Source organism: Gymnodraco acuticeps, unplaced genomic scaffold (assembly GCF_902827175.1).
Source record: "Gymnodraco acuticeps unplaced genomic scaffold, fGymAcu1.1, whole genome shotgun sequence".
NCBI lineage: Eukaryota > Metazoa > Chordata > Actinopteri > Perciformes > Bathydraconidae > Gymnodraco > Gymnodraco acuticeps.
The window spans coordinates 2,149,372-2,166,003 of record NW_022991187.1 but is presented as its reverse complement, the minus strand read 5'-3'; the positions used below and the strand labels follow the sequence as shown (position 1 = coordinate 2,166,003).

At 40.9% G+C, this 16,632-nt stretch overlaps 1 protein-coding gene across 3 annotated transcripts; it reads left to right on the top strand.

Annotated features, from left to right (window-relative positions):
- Positions 1-308: 308 nt before the first annotated feature.
- On the top strand, positions 309-16,499 carry egr3 (early growth response 3). Of its 3 annotated transcripts, XM_034238167.1 has the most exons (4): positions 1,243-1,292; positions 1,833-1,974; positions 2,817-8,614; positions 11,199-16,499. In XM_034238167.1, exons 3-4 carry the CDS (start codon positions 8,461-8,463, stop codon positions 12,275-12,277), a joined length of 1,233 nt encoding a protein of 410 aa, XP_034094058.1. In that variant the 5' UTR covers positions 1,243-1,292; positions 1,833-1,974; positions 2,817-8,460; the 3' UTR covers positions 12,278-16,499. The 3 variants fall into 3 exon arrangements, with proteins under 3 accessions (XP_034094057.1, XP_034094058.1, XP_034094059.1); XM_034238166.1 differs by having other exon boundaries at positions 309-1,974; XM_034238168.1 differs by lacking the exons at positions 1,243-1,292; positions 1,833-1,974; positions 2,817-8,614 and adding an exon at positions 10,723-11,057.
- Positions 16,500-16,632: the final 133 nt, after the last annotated feature.

The window sequence follows — 16,632 nt, the reverse complement described above, 5'->3', positions numbered from 1 at the left end:
ACATTGGGTGACAGCAGTTGCTAACAATGTAGGCTGCTATATTGACAGCAGGCTGTGAGCTGAGACTGCAGCCAAACAGTGTTTCTGGAGACAGGTCTCTGCACAGCAGGCATCTGTCTCGCTAAAGCATCTCCGAGCAACACGTCTCTGCTCCGGAGGCCGACCCCTAACCTCTCTGACATCCTTATAACCCCCACACTGTATTAGTATAACACTATTACAACTATGAATGTTACGTGATGAAGCTGAGTTCATCTCTTCGACTGATATGGCTCTGCTGCTGCGATGAACAGGATCACTTGGTTTCGAGTATTTTCGAGACACTCTAAGAGGTTTAACAGGGACACCGCCCACACCACTAAATGTAGCGGCTCTGTGTCACCTCACAGCAGTCCTGATCTTCCTGCCATACTACAGACGGAGCAGCAAGGTGGAAACAAAAAGGAGAGGCAGGAAGACTTTAACATCGCCCTCAGGTCCCGCACTATCTGTCCTTTCCATGAGCCGGCAGATGGGAGAGGCAGGAACACGTCTCCGCGCCACAAACACACACCAGCCTATTTTAAGGTCACTTGTAAGTCGAGGCATTCGCAGGGTAGCACCCAGCGTGATAGCACCAGATATTTTGAATTTTCCTCACTTTGGATTGCGCCCAATGATTGCACAGCTTTAGACAGGATTATGTGTGCAAAGCCTTACAAGCAGCGCCTGGTTTTGACTCTCCGTCTGATCGTTATAATAAAATGATCTTCAGTTTGACGTTCTCTGTTAGGGGAAATGTTGCCTAAAAGTACTTCAAAGCCTGTTCTCCCTGGGAAAAAAATTGTTTTATTATTAAATCCTGACATGACTGATGGTCTATATCCCTATATTCGGTTTGTTACCTCACCCCTCAGAGGGAGCACCTTTAAGGTAAGCTGAGGGGTGATGTCCAGGACCTTGATCTGGACATGCAGGGGAGTTTGGGGTCCTGCAGAGGCGGCATATTATCTCCCCCTGAAGCACAGGCTAGAGGGGCCACTGGGGCCATGCCCTATCATACAGGCAGGTCACTTGACTCCATTGCCCTCACTTGATTATGTGAGCCCTTCCTGCAGGCAATCCTCTTTCACAGAGGGGACCTGGAGAGATTCAGGTACTCATCTGCTCATCTCCCAGTTATTATTCATTATCTCCCCCAGCTGAGCTCAGACCCTGACCTGACCTCATGGCAAACCTGGACACACCAAGGTTTGGTGTCAGGCTCATAAGCTAAACATGTGGTGAGGATCAGGAAGCATGCACGAAAAACAGTTGAGTAATGATTTGATAATGCTGTCATTTTAAGTTTAAACCTTGCGTAACTAAATTGTCGCGGCTTCCTTTCTTTGTTTCCATCAAGCCACTTAGACGCCTTAAAGGGACCGTTTTAACACATTCATTTGTTTACCTCAAAGTTGTTTGGCTTCAGATGATGTGTTAGGCCTTTACTTTAATAGTCAAACAAGGCAAAACTCAAATATAACAAAAAAAACTACTTAAATCGTCTTTCTTTCTTGACGTTGTGCAGGATCATTTAACTTAATGGTTAAAAACTGTGTCTCGATGGCGTCTTTCACACAGGTTGCCCATCTCTGTGTCTCTTAAGAGGCTGATAGTATATTTTATAATGAGGTTAATATTTGGCCTTTTTTACAAAAACAAAATACTGGCTGTAACACTTGAACCACTTTAAGATTTGAAAGGAGATAAATAAAATCATATTTTCTGAAAATACCCTGAACAAGACAACCTTGAAAAATACAGTTAGTCTGAAATGTAAATGAATCTGTATGATTTGTTTCTGATGTGAGGTGAGTGCACTTGAAGTCAGCGGTGGCAAAGTATATTTCTTCTCCCATATCTCCTCCTCCGAGGTGCCGCGGGATACGAAATGTGTCTCCCTGATGGCGAAAACAGCCACAGAGAAGGCCTGTGAAGCAGCTGCAGCGAGAGGTGAGAAGTGCCAACGCTTCTACAGAGTCAGACTCAACCCCTGACTGTGAGACCATTCTCTCTACAGGTTTGGACGGTTTCAATAGTTGTCTTTCTTTTCAAAAGATTAACTTGCCTACGCTATTCTTGAACAGCTGTTAATGTAATTACTCCACATACGGAAATACCAGAATGTCAGCCATTCCCTGGATTGCTGAGCGCGGCGTTGTCGTATGTACACTCCAACATGTGAAGACGCACGCAGACACTCTCTAGAATATGTTGAAGTTTGCAAGTTTTAAGCACACAGGGAGTTTTTTTTGCCTTGGAAAGATAATTGTGAATTTGTCTTTTTTTTTCTTGGTAAAAGGAGGGGAAGCTGCAGGGAATCAGCGGTTGTCAAAATCTAAGAAGTGATATTGTCATACCAGCCGGATGGCCGTCTGGTGTTTGTTTAAAAGGGGAGGGAGGAAAAAAAACAGTCCAGGCGATTGAATCATATCTTCTTGCCAATACGTCCTTGCGTTCCCACCTCCATCATTACAGCAACATGTTTTATTTTCAGCAGTGCTGTTCTCAGTGACTCACATCCCAGAGCCATGTGCTGCTCAGTTAGGCCTCAGATCCCTTAAACACGGGCCGAGCGGTCACGAGAAACACTCTAGCAATGCACCAGAGATTTCACTCAGACTGCGCTGAATGTGTGTAGGATAAAAACATGTTGTCAAATAAACTTGTGAGATTTGAGTGCTTAGGTTTTTTGATCCACTGTTCAATCAGACTGAAAATACACACGTTTTAAGTCCATTTCCCCTCTGAATATCTGTAAATACTTATACATTTCTGTGTTCATGTATCAACAGGTAAATGGGATCTTCAGGCCTTCATCACAAGGGAGAGCCTGTGGCCACTCTGCAGTTGCTCACCCAAAACTACAAAGACTGATTCTCGGATAACTAAATGAAGAACCTGTCAGTACAATGATATACAATAAGATGTTTCCCCACTTTCTCTGAATATAAGCATACAGTACGTTCTTCAAAGCTTGCAACAGGTCAGCCCTCTTTGCCTGTTATCTTATCACTGAGATAGAGAGAGATTTCCTCTTTGTGTTACAGCAGCTGCTATGTTTTGATGTCGCCCCGTATCTTCTGTCGCGTGGTGCGGGGCAAAGGATTTGGGAGATAGTTCTGACCTCACTGGGGATTTCTTATTAGTTTCCAAACATCGTAAACCAGAAAAGGAAGACGGACCTGATATCACAACTCTTGTGGAAAGAGTTTATTCTAATTCAGGCGCGGAAACACGTCAGGGCCAAAAAAAGGAAGTGGGAGGTGAAACCGAGACCGCAACACTGCCGGATGCCGCAGTGGAACTTGAACCAAAATACTCGACATAGTGACAGGACAGGGGGAGGGGCATGCAGTGTGGGTAAAGGGAACTTGCTGTCTGTGTAATTGTTTATCATATTTCCATTGACCACTCTCACCTCAATTGGAAACATCGATGTGCTTTCACTTCCTTGATTGATTATTTTTTAAGTAAAAGCAGCTCTAACACATGTTGAAGTGTCCTTGAGTGTAACTTTGGGAGGATGAACCCGTTTTGAACTTTGGACGGTTGCATAACAGGCCTACCTGGTAGGTCTGCAGAGGATGGTACAGATAAACTTTTCAACCCTTTTGACGAGGAGATACTTTTCAGACTTGCACGGGTCTTTGTAGAGGGTGGGTCAGAGTACCCCCCATGAGGAATATTGGTTTCTAACCAGCAACTCTCCTCTGGGAGGGGTTTGTATCAATACCCCAGATGTCTGGAAAAGGCTGGATTTACATGAGAGACTTTGATGTTCTGATGATCAATCTTTAGTTGGTGGTTTGCATTGACCCTGATTTGGTGTCTCATCAGTGGGCTAGGCAGGAGTAGGTAATGGAGGTTTTTTGTTCCTTTGGTGGTTAAGCCAGCCTTGGTAAACCCCTATGTGCCCTCCCGATGAACTCTGGGAGATCATTGATCAAATTGTCCTGCATCTGCTTTGTTTGCTTCCCCGACTTAACAGTCAAAGCAGCCGCGTCCACAAACAAAACAACCAAAACAATGCACACAGTTAGTCCGGCGGTCCGTTGCTTTTCAACAAATGTTAAGTATCCTTCAGTGTGAATATCGCTTCTTGACCTTGATCTTATTTGACTTATGAAATCACATTTTTAACAATTGGCAAGGGTATTATAATTCTACACTCATTGTGAGGCATGCCAACTGGGAGAACATTCTTCCAAAAACCACCTACTTGAATCCATCAGTACACCATTGAAATGCCAAGATGTGTACTTCCAAATACACTGTGCATTTTTTTCACCTCCTTTATATTTCGGAGATATTCTGCCAAAACATCTGGGTTTTTGCCTCTCAGCTTCCTTGAATGTGTTTATTTTTACTCCAAATGTCAGGAGAGTTGAAATATTGTGATTAAGAAAAACTGACAGCTGTAGTTCAACGAGGCACAGTATATTGCATCTCTGGAAAAAATAAATAACTTCTCACATCCCCTGATGATAAGGCAAATGCATTTAATATTTCCTTAATGTATTCAAACTTACATTAATTAAAAGGAATTTGTATAATCAATTAAATTGCCTAACCGGCGCTTAGTGATCTAATATGCATTCTGACTCGAGTCTCTATTCTTCTTTTCTCGCTGCTGCTGCTGGAGAAGTGCGGAAGATTTATTTCACGGGGGACTTCCTGGAGTTCATCACTTGTTGTGAGCAGAGGCCAAATGGATTTGGGTGTGACATCCAAAGCATGCTCTGCTGACCACTTTGCACGTGTATTCTCTGTTTGTCTGACCCCAACAGACTCATTCAGAGCTCTGTAGTCCACCTGGAGGTTTGAATCATGCCTCTGAATGAATATACTTATTTAATACACTTGTTTTTTTGGCTTAAGTAAACGTCTGTCTCCAAGAACATCATTCACAAATGAGAAACAGTGAATTTTAAAATGCGCCTTTTGACCTTTAAACATTAAGGTACCCGGTCGGGCTTGTATCTGAAAAAAATGTTTTTCCTTTCCTAATAATAACACTGAAAAGAAAAACATTATCCAGACAAATAGCAATGATGGGTAGGGTAACAACGCTCACTTTTAACTAATGCAAAACTGGACTAAAAAAGAAATGAAGCAACATATTTTTACGGATGATGTGATGACACAAATGTGTTTTCATTGGATATGCGTTAATCTTTCTTTAACTGAATTCATATTAGAGATTCTCCAAATTCAAAATGTAGATGCTTTTCAAATAAAAGGCTGTAGTATGAAAAGTCATAGTTCGGAAATATGGAGATTTGTTTGGGATTAAAACACCTGCAGATTGATAAACCATATACATACTGTATATAATACTTCTCACCATTACAGTGATCATAATATCAAGAGATGTTTCCTTTACAACATCATGTAAAATAATGGATGTGCAGTTACTGTTGGGATAATTAGAATAATGTTTATCTATTCATATATCTAACTAACAGCAAGGAACATCAGTTGTAGTCTTCCCCCATGAAGCCTGGAAAAACTGAACTAATTTGACTATATATCCGCAGTGCCTGGGCAGTTTTCCACTTTAAAACAAGCCTGTGCTTCCATGGAATCCCGGTATGCAAAAGAGGCCCGGACGCTGCAGTCAAAGAGATTAAACGCCACAACAAACACAGAGGGCCAGGCCCAGGTGATCAGATCACAGTCGAGGAAATAAACCTGCAACAGGTAGGTGTTCCAACTTTCCGGCGAGGCGCCGCAGTACAGTGAGTCCTTATCACGCTGACCTGAGGGATTTCTCTCATTTGATTAAACCCATAAACACTTTTTCCACGGCTCTCCCACTGAACTGATCAACCCCTGCAACTTCATGAGGTAGACAAAAAAAACAGGAACAGCACATAATGTGATGCAAATGATGCAATAAACTGCTATAAATATACTACCTCTTATGCGTAATGTGTGACGCAGTAGGTCATGTTATTGTTCTGCATTACATTATGATGTCAGGATTACCTGTTTTTAGTCCAAACCAATCATACATTCCTGTTTGTCATGCAGTGGTATAGACAATAGAGGCTTTTACATACTGTATGTTAGCACATATGCTTTCCATAGCTGTGGAAATTGTTCCTGAAATGTATATTTCAAAAGATGTTCACCTTTTGACCTTTGTTTCTAAAGCAGTTTGTTGAAATATATCAAACTGTTTATATGCGGTGAATATCTGTTGTGTCCCCTTTAATGAATGTATTTTTCACTTGAATGTTTAATTATTAATAGATAATGCTTACAACTATAACAGCCTCTTAACCTGTGCAAAATTGAATTCCAGCTTTCACATTTGACAAGCTAAAAACTGACAGAATGTAAGTATAAAAACATTAAATTGGTGATTAAAATGGCCTGATAAACGATGTACATACTCTATGTTGATTGACATTTAGCTCCAAATACGTGAACAGCTAAAACTCAAGAAAAAATCACTCATATCTTGTTCCTTCTGACCTGGATTAATGTGCTAACAGTGATTCAGAGAACTACTTTTAGCACATTTATGCACATTTAAGGAGTGAGTCAGTTAAGGCAGATGATTAAGCCAACATAGAAAATCTTTCTTTGGTCGGACATTTTTTTTTTTAAGTCTGTGAGGATCATTGTTGTCTATTTTGTTGATTCAAGGCACAATACTGTTTACAAGACATCCTGAGAGGAACCTACTCTATCTGCCCGCTGGTATGACTGCTATGATAAAACACACACACACACACACACTGAGGACTTGCCTGTGGTGATGAGCCACACCAGATCACTGGCTGCTGTGTTTGTGTTAGCCCCCTAAACACAGAGCATGATTCAGACTAATTCTCCCACACACTCTGTTTACACTTCTGGTTCATTGAGGTACTATTAATTTCTCAGTTCTGAATATTCAGGCACTGACATTTCATTCAATATTTTCTGTGAGATTTGCAAAGGCCTGTGCTTCATGTTGGTACAGCTACAGCAGAAAGTGCATAGCCTACTCCCAACCTAGTTAATCCCTGCTAGACTTTTAATGAGGAGTGCAGAGTGTGATAGTGAGTTGAAAGCAGTGAGCAACCCCAACGATTTTAAGTCTTCTTTTTTTCTTTTTCTTTTTAAAATAACTCTATTCAAAAGGATATAAAGTCAACCACTGTGTGATGTTGTTTCTTTTTCACAAGTTGGCAAATAAGTAAAAACGCGACCCATGACGCTCCATCCACTGTCATCTCTTCTGTGGCTTCCGAACACTTTTCCACTTGTGCTTCACCCGGAACTCACATGTCCAAATACAGACAGAAAGGGGCGGGGCCGGACACTGCCCTTATTTGGAGTTCCACTTAAGCGGTCACTTTGGCTTCAAGTCAAAGCAAGCCTTCGGATTTACAGTGCGCTGCTTGCAATATTTACAAGTGATTAACTCCGTCAATTACTGTCTTTGTTAAGTGTTGCTGCTTGAAGAAGACGGTTTCCAACAGTTGTTCTGCAATACAGGACGGATAGTAGGATAGGACAGTTTGAACATTCACTAAAAGCAACAAAAAAGCATATTAGCTTATACAAATTATTTTTCTTTAGTCTTATTTGGGCAAAACGTATTTAAAAGAAAGGCCAACACATAGAAATATTTCAATATGTGTATGACCAAACAGTATAAGGCCTTTAATGACTTAAAGTATTTTAATTGTTTACGACAACAGCCTCTTTCTCTGTCTCTCCGTCTCACACTGTCTCTCACTCGCACACACACAGCTGCATAAAAAGCTCCCAGTGTGCGTGATAGTCCACAATGGACATCATAATGCCTGATAATAATACAGATAACAGCTGTTGAATCCCTCTAATGTTTTCCACAAGGACAGGAACAGAGGAGAATCGTCCCGGAGAGGGACGCATCTGGAGCAGCAGTGAAGATTTGGTAAACTTCTGTGGCTCGCTATCTATCGGAGCCTTTTGCCTCCACTGTAGTTTCCACAGCCTGACGCGCGGAGAGCATGGGTGCTGGGCGCTCTGTCCATATTTGGTCATCTACGTCACGCAAATGTTCCATCCCCCTATTTAATACAGGCAGACTGGAGTCCCCTATCCAGCTCCAATAGAGCAAGTAGAGCTGCTCTTGTGCAACCAACACCACCACCACCTCCTCCATTGATTCACAGACTTCACATTCCCCCACAAGCAGCCCATCAGCTTCCACAGTGATCAGATTAATAACAACAGTAGCCTGTGATCACACAGGAGGAGATACCCGGCGCTGCTCGTCCTCCGCGGGATACTTGGATACAGCAACAGGATCCATCCCTGCTCCTCTCCTCTTTTTTCTCTGATCCACACCTGTGTTTTCCACTTTTGAGAACACCCGCTGTGTTTTTTTCTGAGTAACTACTTGGATACCTGCGAGTTGTCCTTTTTATAAATGTCGGACTGACTATAACTGCTATGACAGGGAAACTAGCGGAGAAGCTCCCTCTTACGATGAGCAGTTTAATAAACACGATCCCTGACAGTCTCTACCCAGAAGAGGACATCCCGACGTCTATGAATATTTTCACCAGTACGGAATCTATTAACCACTATTCACAGATGAATACAGGTAAGATTTTTTTACTTTTCCGTGTATGAGTGTTTTGATAAAAGTGGTTCAAACTGCGATGCGTAAGGCAACAGTTGTCTTGGGTCTCGGAGCACCTGTTTGCGCTCTGGCTGTTGCGTACAGACTCCCGTACTCAATACTTTTTCTCGGGATCAGGTGTAACACCGGGCTCTACGAATTAGATATACCTTTAATGTGACTGACTCTCTGGCCAGGCATGTCATATTTGTTACGTTTCCTTTTATGTTTATCATTGTCCGTAGCCGAAATGTCTCTCACGCAACATAAAAAAGGTTCTGAAATCAAAACTTTAAAAAAACCTAATGCTAAAACATTATATTTGTAAAGATCTACACGTGTATAGTGATTTTAATTTGACAAAGCTGAGGAGTGTTTGAGGAAATGTCTAATGAACGGCTGTGGAAAACAGGCTGTTATACGCAAAGTACTCAAAACGCAATCGACTCCTGACTGAAACTGAAATCTCAACTCTCGGAGTGAATACATTTCTGTGGTTAAACTGCAAAATGCCACGGATTCATTAATCTAACATCCACCCGCAAAGGTGGGTCAGCTACTTAGGAGAATGCCTTTCATTCACAACTCTATTAACATGACACGGATTGGATTTCAGAAGGCGTGTGTGGCTGCTTTTCCCTATATAAAATGTTTAGACACAGGGCCCCCTGAACCCACTTAGTCACTAAATTGCGAGGCCGAATTTATTGATTTATTTGTTGCTAAATCCAGATTAAGGTTTATTTCTGATTAATTCAGACGCCTCCAAAGATGACTTTAGGTTCGGCTCAGTGTTGGCATTAAATCAATCACTAATTGTACAGGCTCACCTTCGGAGGTGATGGGTCAATGCTGCACCAAATATACTAGGCTACATATTTAGTATCCTGGCGTGGCAAGGATCACCGTGATGCACTGACCGCAATTTACATTTGCCCTGTCGAACTTTGCATGAAACATTTTTATTCTCACGTTTTTTTTCACGATTTAAAACAACCCCTTATTTTTAAATTACCCCGTAATGAACCCCCTTATTTACTTATAGTGTGCGTTTTTAATTATCCCAGCGCCAGGTCTTATAAATAGTATACCTCGTTTATTTTAAAATAAGTAAATTAAATACAGGAGACATACTTGCAACATATGACATTTCTCTATTAACAAGGCAATACAATGTTTATTTATGTTTAATTGTAGTGACCTCTGACAGGAAATATTGAAACAAATGAAGCTGAACATAACAAATATGTTTCAGTACAGGTGTGTGTTGCTCTGTTAAATATGAGTCTTCTTGATGAAATTCACGTTATACACTCAAAATGTAATATATATGATTTTTTTTGCAGATTTAATATTTTTGTGCAAATAACAATAATTTCTTTTTAGAGTTCCATGTGTAATATTTCCAGTGAAGCAGCTGTTTACTTTGCTCCTCAATGCCGCCTAATAAGAAATAGTGATGAATTATTGTATGCCTCTTATTCTCTCAAAATAAATCCCACAGTTCAAAGAACCTCCTAAAGACCAAATATTTAGAGTGTAATGCTTTAATATCAACTCAGGCTTGCTTTCCAATTCCAAACCCCCCCCCCCCCTAAAAAAATATGCCACAAGTGTCATTGTCCATATTCACCTCATGTGTCTCAATGCCATTGTGCTATAAGTAATTTAGCTTTTGTTTGCTCAATTATGATCTGTCTTTAGCCAAATTCCAGCAGGCGGTAATTACTAGGAGTGAATATTTAAACACTCCTGTGTATCATTCTCTGCAAATGAAAAGAGATTTTAACTTGTGTGAAAGAAAGATTTCATTTGAAACGTCTCACATTAAAGCCCTGAGAGCACGATCAGCACATAAATGAATCCCCATTAAGCACATCTGTGATGGTTTTTATGGCATCTTTGGAATAAGTTAAATGTGTGTGTGTGTGTGTGTGTGTGTGAAGTGTAAGATTCTGTACAATTAAAATATCAGGGAAATTTGGGGAAATGTTGTTAAGCTCACTAATGCCGAGATTGGATTGGAAACACTTAAAATGTTTTACCCCCGTTATGTGCAGATGCTGCAAATGTGTTTTGAATCCTTGAGCGTGATAGATGTGGCTTCTCCCTTATAATCCTCCCTGCTGTAAAGAAATCAGATCTTGCCATTCAGTTTGGCTGTCCTCCTCAGGGACACAATGACTGGATCAAAGGGGGTGTTTAGGTCTTGATTTATGAGGGCTTGTGGGATCTGAGAGAGAGAGAGACACTGTCTCACATGCAGCAGTCACTCACTTAACTTACAGGTCTGACAGCGCTCACATTTCTTTATGAACTCCAGTGGACTTCTTTTATTTTCATTTGTTGGCACACTATTACAGAGAAATGCAAAAAAGCTGAATTTTGGAAAAACGGATTCTTCAAGATCACATATCTTCACAAAGTGAATTTTCTAGACTTTATTTAACAACTGTTGCCACATTATCAGCTATTGAAAGCTTTTCTTTTCAGCTTTTTTAAATTCTTGTATGTGCAACAATATGGATGATTTATTCATTATGTCTGTGTTTGTGCTTTTGTCTAGATAACATCATGGATCTGGGCATGGGAGGCGAGAAAGCATCCGCAGAGATTCAGTATGGATCCAGCTTCCAGTCCAACCGCAGCGGGCAGACTGTCACCTATCTGGGGAAGTTTGCCTTTGACACTCCTCCGTCAGGGGGCCTCGGGGGCTCCGGGTGGTGCTCTGATAACAACATCATCAGTCTTGTCAGCGCGGGGATCCTGGGTGTCTCTCCATCACCCGGCACGGTCACGTCGCAGACATCGTCCTCCGCAGCCAGCATGGGCGGACAGACGTCAGACATGGATCAGGTGTACGGTCCTCCGCTGCCTGCCTACTCCACCTGCGGCGACCTGTACCAGGACCAGGTCTCCTTCCACCACAGCCCGGCCACCAGCAGCGGACTCGCCTACCCGGGCAATGACTACCACTCCACATCTAAAGCCTCCATGGATGGCAGCCTTTTCTCCATGATCCCCGACTACAACCTTTTCCACCATCAGGGGGATGTTGGCGTGATGGAGCACAAGCCCTTCCAGAGCATGGACCCCATCCGAGTCAACCCTCCTCCCATCACACCCCTGGAGACCATCAGGGCGTTCAAAGATAAGCAGCAGATGCACCCAGGTTTCCACGGGGGGCAACAGCACCCTCCTCAGCACCACCCACCCCCACAGACTCTCACCCTCAAACCCATACGACCTCGGAAGTACCCCAACCGTCCCAGCAAGACCCCTGTCCACGAGCGGCCGCACGCCTGCCCGGCGGAGAACTGTGACAGACGCTTCTCACGCTCAGACGAGCTCACACGTCACCTTCGCATCCACACAGGTCACAAACCCTTCCAGTGCCGAATATGCATGCGCTCCTTCAGCCGGAGCGACCACCTGACCACACACATCCGCACACACACCGGCGAGAAGCCCTTCTCCTGTGAGTTCTGTGGACGCAAGTTTGCCAGGAGTGACGAGAGAAAGAGACACTCAAAGGTTCACCTGAAACAGAAGGACAAGAAGCCGGCTGATAAGAGCAGTGGGGTGGCTGGGAGCCACAGCTCGCCCCCCAGCTCCTGTGGGGGGCCGACAGGGGGAACGTCATGACCGTCACTACACACACTTGGACTGGACCCTCACCATGCCCCATAAAGAGACTTGGGAAGACGGGATCACGTCCGCTATGAGATAAATAGGTGACTCTTTTACACTCTTTTACATCCCCCGCTCTTATTTCCATAGTTCCTTCTATTTTGAGATGGATGAGTTTTAGTTTAAGAAAAAAAGGAGAAAGGCTGCTACACCCTTCTCTCTCAGCTACTGTAACACAAAGAAGGGCCCCTTGGCACATGCTGTCCACAAGGTCACTTCATATAGGTTTGTGGGCTGGATACACTTTTGTCAATTTTACTGAGAATTTCTAAATTGAAAGGAAGCCAAGGGTCAAAAAACTAAATTAAATGGAGCTTATTTAAAGGGTGAGTTGTCTGGGATGTATGCATTTATTTTATTAGGCTGTTTTAAAAAAGTGCAATTGGTTATATTTGTGTACTGTCATGGATACCTTATTAGTGGCACTTGACGGTCTTTTTGTTGTATTTTGTTGAGGTGTCGTGTTTTTTTATTTTCTATTTGAATGTTGTTTTCTCAAAATGTGCCAAATGTATTGTGGTGACAGAGCCAACCTTGTTTTTTTATTATTGTGCCTGACATCTGCCAAACATAACAGTGATATCAGCTTAGCACACATGTTGATTTAACGGAAAGATCAGATTCAAATAGATTTACCTGCACAAATTGGTTAAGTCTACATAATGACTGAATGGGTTACACAAAGCAAACCGATGTCTTGTCTTGTTACTTGTACTTATAAAACAAACATGCCTGCAGCAATCAATGCCTCTGCCAATACTTTATTTATTTGTAGTCACTGAGAGACACTGTGTATTTGTGTTGCCTTTTTTTATACGGTGGCTTTATGTGGCGTTACCAGATATCATTTCTTTTTTAAAAGCTCACCAATACTGTTCATTTTTCTTGAGTTCTGCAATTATATGCAATATATTCATTACATGTGCCACAACCCGTAAATCAGATGAACCAAGAGCACAGTTAGACAGACTGAACTATTTAAATAAATAACACTGGGTTGTAAACCAGCAGTATATCAAAGCAAAGAGGAATGAAGGATTCACGGTGTAAAAAAGACTACTTGGTATAAATCACCTAAATCTGACCAGCATATGGTAAGGGAAAATGAAAATGTCCATATCCATGTTTACATCTTTTGAATACAGAGAGACTGAGTTGTGACTTAGGGACTTGTTGTTTTTGTACAGTATACACACATGTATGCAGGTAGCTATACAGTAGAATTTTCAGTTTTGTACTCAAATGTCAAATGCACCATAACTCAGTATTAAATTGTGCATATATGTGCATGCCTTCATGCATACTATGTAAATACAAATGACTGCATAAACAAGAACTCTCAATTGACTGAATGCTTGTGGGAATGTGTCTTAAAGCTTTTAGTAATGTAGTTATAATACGGAATATTTTGTTGTCATAGGTTATTTCAAAACATTTTAGAGCACTGCAATAGTGCCAAATATGGTGTATTATCTTCCATGAAAGAAAAAAAAACAATAATAGCATTTGTAAGTGGTTTAAGGAAGCACTAATGTGTTCTCTGAATAAACAGAAAGACTTTTTACATTTTGTTTATCTCCATTATAGTAGCAATCAGTTCAATTAACACATCTTCCCAATTTCTTAGCAAACACTGGTTACTCTCAGATGGACAGAAGACTAAATGACTAGATTATTTCTAAAACCAAATCCATTATAGGGCAATGCCAATATTGGTCCGTCTCTAATTGTTCATTTGTCCTGATTTGAAATAATAACTATTCCATCATTCTATGAAACATGTTGTGTACGCTTATCTCCTCTGTGAGCTTCTATGGGATCTTAACATTTTTATTATAATGATATTTACAACAATGAATACATTATATGCTTAGAAAAGCATATTCCCTTTCTCTTAAAAATATGGCTTTTTTGGCAGTCCAAAAATGCTATTTGGCCCATTGGATTAAAAATGTGAGGTGTTATAATAAGCTTATCCATGTTTTAATATAGTTTCTGATGTAGCCTACTTGGACCAACAATATTTCTGGTTATTAGTTGTGCTCTCTAACTACTAAAAAAGTGTATGCCCTATTCCAAGCTTGAAAAAAAAAACATATTATACCAGTCAGTAGACACGGCAATCAGACTTAAAGAGAATATCGACTGATAAATGCAAAGGCCAGAGGAAGGGTTCAGGAAAGCAATGCCACAGAGAACACAGGGCACACAGAAGGCCATGTTTCCCCCTCCTGTAACAACCAGTTTCACTGCTGAGCTTCCTGGCAACTTTCCACTTCTTTTCCAATTAATTTGGCCTCAGAGAGCCTCAACTCATCTACATGGATAAATGAACAGAGCTCCTTGCACTTTTTCAAGTAGTTTAAAAGACCATGCACCCTGTAACATCTAAATGTAAATCGATAGTTTTGTATTATGAAAATTAATTGTTTTGCATGGATGGCAAACCAAACTTTTCTCAGCTTAACTCAACTGAAATCCCAAACTACCAAACTGAAAATATAATTTCTTTCACATTACACAACATTTCTTATGTCTGATTCCAGATAATTCGCTAAAAAACAACTAAGATTAAAACATTACTTGTGGATTTGCCGAAATCTTGCAATGGGTAACAGACTCTAATATAAACATCGTGTAGCAGACAGCCTCGTGGAGTTAACTCAAATAAATATATATATATAGAACGTACACGAGTTGATAGGAAATACGAAATGTTTATCTGGAATAATTTGATGTTAGACATTGTTCATGATAGACCTTGAATCTTTTTTGATTTATTTGACCAAAAATGTTGCTCTTGTGTGCTCTTGATTTGACACTCTGCTGGTGAGAATGGGTGTTTTTAACTATAATATATAGGATGTGGCCTCCTCTGAGAGAAAACTGTGTTTATGTTTTGCTTTGTGTTGAGGAATGATGCAGGGTAAGGTGGAGACTACACCAAACCATTTCCACATCTAAATGAAGCCATGTAATTACCACTTTGCAAACTCAATATTTCATCGTTCATATCCTCTCACTGTGTTTGTCACTTTTGTTTGGTGACACTTTTATAATGGACAGAAAGGTTTTGTAAAAAAGTATATGATCCCCCCTCCATCCCACTCCTTGAATATAGCTTGGTGGTTGAACAATACAGACTGCACCGTGTTCTGCTGAACAATAACTCTGTGTAATGTGTGAATGCTGTAGAAACAACCCCCTCTTAATAATGCTTCTCTAAGAATAATTTATATTATGCTTTTTTCATGTTTTACTGTCCAAAAGTGGGCGGCTGAAACGCTCTGAAATTGGAATTTGCCTCATCCTCGTTCTCTGCTCCATGTTGGATCTGAGCCAACATCTGCAGCCATCTTTGTGCCAAACTGGGTTGCAGGGTTGGCTGATCAAAAACAATATGAGATGAGAACTCCACAGGAGAAACAAATCATAAATGTGACCTCAGTCTGCTTGCAGTTGAAGGCAGCCTTGTGCTAATGTTTGTGTTTAACCGTTTGATTTAGTCTCCGTGAAGTTGGCCTTGGGCACGGCAATAGGCTTGGGCTCATTCGTGACAATTAATAATTACAAGATTTTAAAAAAATACTCATCTTTTTAAGAGATTTCCATCATGTGTGTAGATATAGGCTACTCATGTCATCTTATGGACAACAGGGTGGCTTCAGGGATTTTGTGGTCTTCAACAGTGACACTATGGTGTTCAGATGGAGTCGATACTCACTGTTTTCTGTTGTGTTGTGTTTTCCTTTTCATTACAGTATATCCTCATGTTTGCATGTGCACGGAAATGTTCCAAAGTGCTGCCCTACGATGCGGTGGGTGGTGCTCATTTCTTTATTATGCATGAAAATAATTCACATTTGGTGAAACGGGATAACAACAATTCAAGACGGACAATTGAAAACACACACTGGGATAACTGTTCTGTTGGCTTTTTTTTCTCAAGAAAACAAGGGGTCTTGTTTAAAATGTTGTTGATGTCTTTAGCCTATTTCATGTTTTTATTACCTTATAATAAGGTCATTTTATGATGAGCTGAATATTGAAATGAATTTTACTATATCCTTGTGATGGGGAGATGTGCTCCCCTGTTTACTTGGCACTTCAGTTTGTTGTAATGCAACTGTTTTGTTATTTCTATGTAAGTACTTGAATAAAGAAAAATATCACTTGCCTTCAGTTTTCATGGGTCTCTTCGTGCACGTACATACGGCACATACCGAACAGATCTGATCTGATAAAAGTATCAATACTACAATGTAAAAATACTCTGTTACGAGCAAAAGTCCAACATTCAAATGTGTACT

Excerpts from the sequence above, each read along its gene's own strand:
- egr3 (XM_034238166.1), top strand. The coding sequence starts at position 8,461 with ATGACAGGGAAACTAGCGGAGAAGCTCCCTCTTACGATGAGCAGTTTA. Across the intron at positions 8,615-11,198 it reads CTATTCACAGATGAATACAG|ATAACATCATGGATCTGGGC; the intron begins GTAAGATTTTTT and ends GCTTTTGTCTAG.